This window comes from Chanodichthys erythropterus, chromosome 21 (genome assembly GCF_024489055.1).
Source record: "Chanodichthys erythropterus isolate Z2021 chromosome 21, ASM2448905v1, whole genome shotgun sequence".
NCBI classification, from domain to species: domain Eukaryota; kingdom Metazoa; phylum Chordata; class Actinopteri; order Cypriniformes; family Xenocyprididae; genus Chanodichthys; species Chanodichthys erythropterus.
Genome location: NC_090241.1, coordinates 26874878 through 26882553, shown reverse-complemented (window position 1 = coordinate 26882553; position 7676 = coordinate 26874878). Strand labels below are relative to the sequence as shown.

The 7676-nt window shown below is 37.0% G+C and overlaps 1 protein-coding gene across 1 annotated transcript; it reads right to left on the bottom strand.

Moving 5' to 3' along the window:
* Positions 1 to 1926: 1926 nt before the first annotated feature.
* Positions 1927 to 3567, bottom strand: LOC137011450 (green-sensitive opsin-2-like). The gene is made up of 5 exons (XM_067374307.1): positions 3207 to 3567; positions 2931 to 3099; positions 2506 to 2671; positions 2181 to 2420; positions 1927 to 2040 (listed from the first exon to the last, which is right to left on the bottom strand). The coding sequence occupies exons 1-5, from the start codon at positions 3565 to 3567 to the stop codon at positions 1927 to 1929; spliced, it is 1050 nt and encodes a 349-aa protein (XP_067230408.1).
* Positions 3568 to 7676: the final 4109 nt, after the last annotated feature.

The window sequence follows — 7676 nt, the reverse complement described above, 5'->3', positions numbered from 1 at the left end:
GTTAGTTGTGTCAGATCTAGGTGAGTGAAATGGTTGGACACTTACACGTCATGACTGCAGGGTGCGATAAGGACAAGTTCTGGAGAGATGGAAACAGTTAATAGAAAAAAGTGCATTATCAAAAAATGTAATGCATAGAAATAAGTGAAAATTCTGACAATCCTGTTAAAGCCAGACTAGGAAAAGATCAGCATTCAGTCTGACAAACTGGATTAGAATACTACAATAAAGCAGAGAGTTTTGAGAAAGAAATGATTCTATAAAAACATTCGACTTAGTGAGTTGGATGTTAGCGGTACATGACTTTGAAGCATTTGATCCAGTGTCTGTTGATTAGCACTTATGGGTTGAATAGGCAGCAATTTCCATGAACAGCACTAAAAGTGGCAAGTAAAAATGGCACCCAGAATAAACATGATGTAATTGTGAAAGTGACTTGTTTTGCCTTGCTAGATATTGTAATAATTTGTTCAGTGCTGAACAAACAATGCTGCAAATGTAAATGTAATCTGACTGGCATAGTTGCCACCCCATTAAGCTATTTTTTAAAAAACATGTGCTGTTTATTCTCTCTTGAATGTTATAGCCTTCCATCCCTCAGAATCAGGATTAGTGACTTACTGTAGCAATTGCTGATATAATTTTTTGGTTAAGTATAGGAGAACAGACAGCAATGAAAATGTATGAAGATTACTTAAAATTCCCTATGAAGACAAGAAATAAAATGAGGCGTATCAAAGAAAAGTAAATGTAGGCTTGTTTAATTTAATATTAAAAGTTCTTATAGCTGGATTAACCCACTTGAAGGTTTACTGTATATTTTTCCATAGTGTGAATGATTAGGTTGGAGCAGGAAATTGCGCAATCATGGTTAAAACTTTCAAAAACTGCCTGATTGTGATAATTTCTTTTCCAATAATTAATGTGGAGTATCAAAATTATATACTGACAAAATTCTCATGAATATACTTAACTGAACAAATAATCTACTCTCTACTATTCATAGGGACTGTTCTATATTTTTCACAAATATATTATTCATATACTACTTTTTGTGGATTCCAAAAAGGTAATTTTTGACATTATTTCTATAATGGACCTCTTGCCAAGGTATTGCTGACCTTGTTTAGCTTTGAGAAAACATTCCTGGAACTGTTAATGTCTGAGCCTGGCCAATAGCATGTGTGTTCAGTGTTAGTACCATGGAGCCACATAAGGACATAATTGGCAAGAACAGAATAGTACAAGAAACTGGTCACCCTGCTGATCTCTCATTAAAATAGATAACTCTGCTTCAATTCACAATCTACAACAATTCAAACTATACAATAGCTCAATTGACATATTTACTAGTGTTTTCTAATAATTCTATAATGGGTCTGCCATACAAAACACAACATGTTTTATGGACTGTAAATGTGTAGGCCTACATTGTTTGTGTATTCCGTAGTTTTGTGTACAATTGTCAACTTTATACTAAAGACTGAACAGTATTCTAGTACTACATGTATAGTCTACCTCTTGGTTTAAAAATATGGTGTGCACCATACTTTTGCTTGGAGTACAATAAAAATGTAACTTTCTATATCTTACAGTATGTAGGAGCAAACATAATATTCATTAAAAACGGAAACAGAGACAGTATTTAATGCCAGTATTTATTTCTATGTAATCCTTTTTCATTATTTACAAAATATATATACATTTTAGGCAAAAGATATAAATGCTAGCCTCCCGGCACATAAAAATAAAACCCTATTTCAGTGTTCACTGATCACCCAGTTAATCCTGAGCCCTGAGTTCAGTTAACGGTGATAGTGAACGCAACCAAAAACTAATTCAACTGTCTTTTTTTTTTGTCTTTTTTTTCAGATGCCCAAATTGATCAAAGACTAAAAGAACAAAATCTGTGAAAGATTGAAAAGTCTATGCTGGAGATACAGAGGACACCTCTGTCTTGCTGGTGGACACAGTTGAGGACTCCTCATCACCAAGAGGATTCTTTCCACAGAAAAGTGTGGTCAGCATGCAGCTCCGAAACTGTAAAAGACAGTGTTTCATTTAGTACTTGTGGGGTTTTTGTACAGCTTTTTATTGATAGAGATGATAGAGAGAGGAGAGGGAGTAGAGCAGAAATGGGATGTCTGGGATATGTAGGAGAAGTCAGATATATGATTAACCTGTTTGTTTAGCAGCACATAGATGATTGGGTTATATAAGGCTGAGCTCTTTGAGAAAAAGGCAGGAATAGCCATGAACTGGGCAGTGAAAGCAGCTCCCTTATTAAAGAAGATCCAGGCAGCAACACTGGCATAAGGTGTCCAGGCCACCAGGAAACCCAAAACCATCAGGATGACCATTTTTGTCACTTCCCTCTCAGCCTTCTGGGTAGATGCTGAGTCCTGCTGTTGAGCTGCAGCCTAAGAGAGCACAAAACAACCAATTTTTAACATCGTATTCCAATATTTAAGAAATTACAGGAATGTTTAACATGACATTACATACCGCCTTGACGGTGCAAACAAGTCGGCCATAGGTGAAGAAGATTACGGTGACCGGAAGTATAAAATGGACGGTGAACATGTAGATGACATATGATTCATTGTTGTATTCAGGATTCAGGGTGTAATAGTCTGGTCCACATGAACACTGCATTCCCTCAGGAATATATCTGTTAAAGAAAAGCACCTGATGTTAGGAAACTTCAGAAAGAGTAATATATGTTGTAGCTAGGCATTTGAAAACAACTACATTTAGTACAAACTATACAGTTAAAAATTAGCAAAAATTTTACATTGAAAGTAAGCCATCCGTGTGTATCAATAAACATGTTGCCTTTTAAAAAATGAAAATGCCTCATGTTCAACTGGAATGTTTGTTATAATCACGGCACTGGAGAGCAAAATAATTGCATGTCTAATTAAACCAACCTGGACCAGCCAACCAGAGGGGGAGCAGCACATGACATGGCCATTACCCATGTAAATGCGATTCCTGCCATCGCGTGGGTGGATGAGAATTTAAAACTACCCATTGGCTTACAAACCACAATGTATCTCTCGATGGCCAGCACCACAAGTGACCAAAGAGCAACTTCACCTGTGTGTGGCAAGAAAAATATACAATTCATTAACACTCTACAATTACAGTCAAACATACTCTACTAGCATTCAAAGTCAAACAAAAAACATCAACATTTCTCTCACCTCCAAGTGTGGCCATGAAGCCCTCAATCGCACAGTTAGTTGGACCCAGAATAAAGTAGCCATTAATTGCTGTGAAGAAAGTGAACGTGAATCCGAAACAACACATGATGGTACCAGCCACAGCCAGGTTGACCAAAATGAAGTTGAGAGGTTGTCTAAGCTTTTTGTGTTGAGCTGTAACCACCAATGTAAGGCCATTGATGGGTAGACCAAAGCAGATGAGGAAGAACATGTATACAGCAAGGATTTTAAACTGCCACGGCTCAGCTAGATAATACTGCGGATACTCGAAAGGACTCCTCACTAGCCCTGTCCTGTTGGACATGGGGATGTAGAAGTTGTTTCCCTCAGTGCCGTTCATCTTTGCCCACTAGTGATCCAGAGGGATAAAGGATGTGGTACAGCTGAGTGACTGCTCTTTACCTGCTCTTTATTTGCAAAGATGCATCAGGAGTGGTTATATATGCCTCTAAGATTCCTTATAAGGGATAAATCCATGAGCGTAAGACAGGGAGGGTGTTACAATGTGGGATTTGAATAATAAGAGCAGACATAATCACTTTTGCGCTAATTACCTGGTGACGCTTTAGATCTTGAAGGTTTTTTTTTTTCTTCACCTTTTTAGGGTTTTAAATTAGGGCACGGAGTTGAAATTGAATGACAGTACAAAGTGAGTATACCTATAATCAAAGCTGTATTTATTTCAAGAATAAAATGTAGGCTAAATATACAAATCTGTGATCATTGTCTGGTGTAGTCCAATAGTGATATGAAAGAAACATATTAAAATGATACAAAATGTCACCATTTATGTGCGTTTTATTTAAATATAAAACAATTGCAGCTGTCACAGCTGTGGGCAGTGGTGGCGCTAGGATGGGGCTTGGGTTGGGTCTACGCACGTACTCCCGACACCGAACCCCCACCCGGATAATGTTTTAAATTTGCAATATTAAAAACTAGCATGTAAGATGTTTATGTGACTAAAATGCATGCTGTGATGGGTTACGCGCTCGTCTTAGTTATTTATAGAGTCACCCCAGAACCAGCACTAAGAAGTCTTCCCTTAAATGTAGCCGAAACCAGTGGTTTCCAACCACATTCCTAGAGGCCCCCCACCAATGCACATTTTGCATGTCTTCTTGTCTAACACACCCATTTCAGGTCTTTGAGTCACTACCAATGAGCTGATTACCTAAATCTGGTGTGTTTGATTAAGGAGACATGCAAAATGTGCAGTGCTGGGGGCCCTCCAGGAACGTGGTTGGGAACGACAGGCCTAAAGGATACGAGCGCTGCGGATACCCGCACGATGGAGATTGTAAGTAGTCTAAATAAACGAATTAATTGCCGGTCTTTTTTATTAATCATGACTTCAGAAAACTTGGTATATAAGACACGAGTTATTTTTAAGTCTATCTATTTTGTGGGGTTAGTGTCTTGATAGAAAGTAGCGGAAAATGACAGGAAGCGAAGTGGTAGAGAGAGACAGAGAAAAGTGGAGCACGAGGTTTTAAACTCGGATCACACGAAACAACAAACGCGCAGCGCGCCGGAGCAATGACCGTGAAGATATTGGATCCGACACCTGGTATTATGGCTTGTTTATATGGAAATGAGCAGCGCGAATATTTTGTGTTCCACAGAGGAAAACTATACAGTTTTTGAACGACACAAGGGTGAGTAAAATAATGACATTTAAATGCAGTCTATTTATAAAAAAGTATTTATAAAAATCCTTATAGGCTACAGTAAGCGTATATAGGGCTGGAAAAGTCATTGAAATATATATCCTATATTTTAAGATAATAGGCTAAACTTGGATAGTTGGAGGCTATAGCCCCATATAGCCTAGGCAAGTTTATTAAAAGAAAGAAAAAAGTCTGCGTTGGCACACTGCAAAATGACATTCCTGCAATTAATGGATTAAAATTTTGGAAACAATCAAATAAAAGACTATTTTGATGCTATGTCGTATAACTCCTTTAATTAATCCAGGCTCGTTCTTTATTCTAAGTATTTTCCACTGTTTAAGAATAAATCAAAGCTATATGAAATAACACAACTTGAAGTATGGGAAATTCTCTTAACCAACTCCATCACGTGCATCCTTCACTGAATGATTGTTAAAATTCAGGCAAACTTTATTTGTATTTTTTTTCCCTGAGAGACTAAGATAGCAGATGCCAGTGTGTGTGTGTGTGTGTGTGTGTGTGTGTGTGGTCTGAGTTAGGAGAGGAAGAAAAATCATAAAAATCAATGGCAGCAAGACTTTTCTGAGCTATTATGCTGTAGCTAGTAGCCATAACACAAGCTATATTCAGAATCTGTGCTTGCTACTTGGATGTCTAGCACAGTGGTTCCCAACCTGTGGGCCGCGGCCCACTAGGGGGCCTCAGTGATCCTCCAGGTGGGCCGCAAAATAAATTAAAATGAATTTAAATATAATAATATAATTCCTTAATTTAATTATTAATACGTTACATTTAATAAATTGAATTAATTTAATTGAATTAATCCACCCCCTCTCTCGTATGTATTATGTGATTGTTTCTGTTCAGCCCAGTCTGTTTCTCATCGTGCTGCTGTGAAAGACAGACTGAACGGTGGCTCAAAACGCAAACACTCTCAGTTGGAAAAAGAAAACCTGTGTCGTTAAAAAGATTTTGATGGATGACGATAGCAATGAAGGGTAAAGACGATTACAGTGACATACAGCAGTCGTACATTAGGCATGCGCGAGTCCGCAATTATTGATGCGCAAACAAACCGTGCATGTGCCTCTCGACTCACTGACCGTTATAACATCGTATTTCTGCATGAACGCAGTTCAATATAGTCGCGAAGTTGATGTACTGTGAGTTCTTTATAACGGATGCTCGCCGAACAAGCGTGTTTTGGAGAAGTTTGAGAGGATCAGTGGTGTGTGTTAGCTATATGTTAAGGTGACCAGATTTCTGAAATGGGAACCGGGGACATTTTCTATTTGAGTGGTCAAAATATCACCGAAATCTCATTTGTTATTAAGTATTAATAAAAAACGGGGACAATACATTTTTGAATGTTTTTGTTTTTTTAATTGTTCACTGTAAACCCTAATAAGTTGAGACTACTCAAATGATTTGAGGAAAGTGATTCACTCAGATCAATTGAGTAATGGGGTAGCTAATTGACAATTTAATGGAGTTGACCTAATGTGGTCTTTTCATTGAATTAACTTAAATGTTTAAGTACAGATAACTTAAAAGGTAAATATGGGTTCCCTATATCATTACATTAATAATTATAATGATTTCATTTAATTATTAGGATTCTTGGTCTGGTTTTAATACAATTCACCAAAACACTATTACACTATTAACCAGGCCTAACTAAAAAAAAGTATTACACTATTTTGAAAAATCACATTACAAAATTAAAACAACATAAATATGAAAGATAAATAAAATGGCATTTAACAAATATTTTATTTTTAACATTTATTATTGAATTTAATATTTTCATTTTCATGAGCTGTTTATAGGCTACTGTACAGCAATTACAACTTTTTAAACGTTTAACTATTATTTTGCATTTTAGACTCATTTTAAGCACTATATAAGTTGCAAGTGTATTATTATTTTATTAAAATTGTTTTATTTATTCATATCTGAGTGTTCCTTCACCTCATGATACAGTTAAGATGTGTGTGGAAATTGCTGCTTTGTGACTGAAGATGTTTAAAGGTGCTTTGTTTACTTAACAAAAGTTAAACTTTGTTCATGCACTGTTTAAGGCAGTCGCGAGCTCCTTGGGTGGGGAGCGTGAGCATTTAAAGGGGCCGCAGCCTAAATCGGCTCATATTTAATTATGCCCCAAAATAGGCAGTTAAAAAAATGAATAAAAAAAAAATATATGGGGTATTTTGAGCTGAAACTTCACAGACACATTCAGGGGACACCTTAGACTTATATTACATCTTTTAAAAATACGTTCTACGGCACCTTTAAATTGTCTAAAAAAATCCCGCACCCTGTTGAAGCCCTGTTATAAAACACATAACCGTATTACTTTAATTTAACATGAATAGTTAGTATGTTACTACCTTAAAAGTTGAAACCAATAACAATGTTTCTTTTGATAATTGATAATAATGGTGCTCTGCTCTGGTCCAGGTTACGTTCTTCATGAAGTAGCGGCGTGCAAGTGACCAAGTGTAGCAGTGACAGTCCCCTCTGTTGGTGAATATAATCACTTCACGATTGCTCCGATAACCAACAGGCTGTTGTGTGTTGGTCGGGCTTTTTTGCAATGTATTTGCGGGTTATTTTGAACGAGCTATAAAACGGACATTTCCGGGGACTGCTCTAGTCAGAGTCGGAGCACCAAAAACCGTGACTGTCCCCAGAAAACGGGGACGTCTGGTCACCCTATTATATGTCAATAATTTCGATGTATGTTTGCAAAAGGTTTAAATCTATTTTGAGTTTC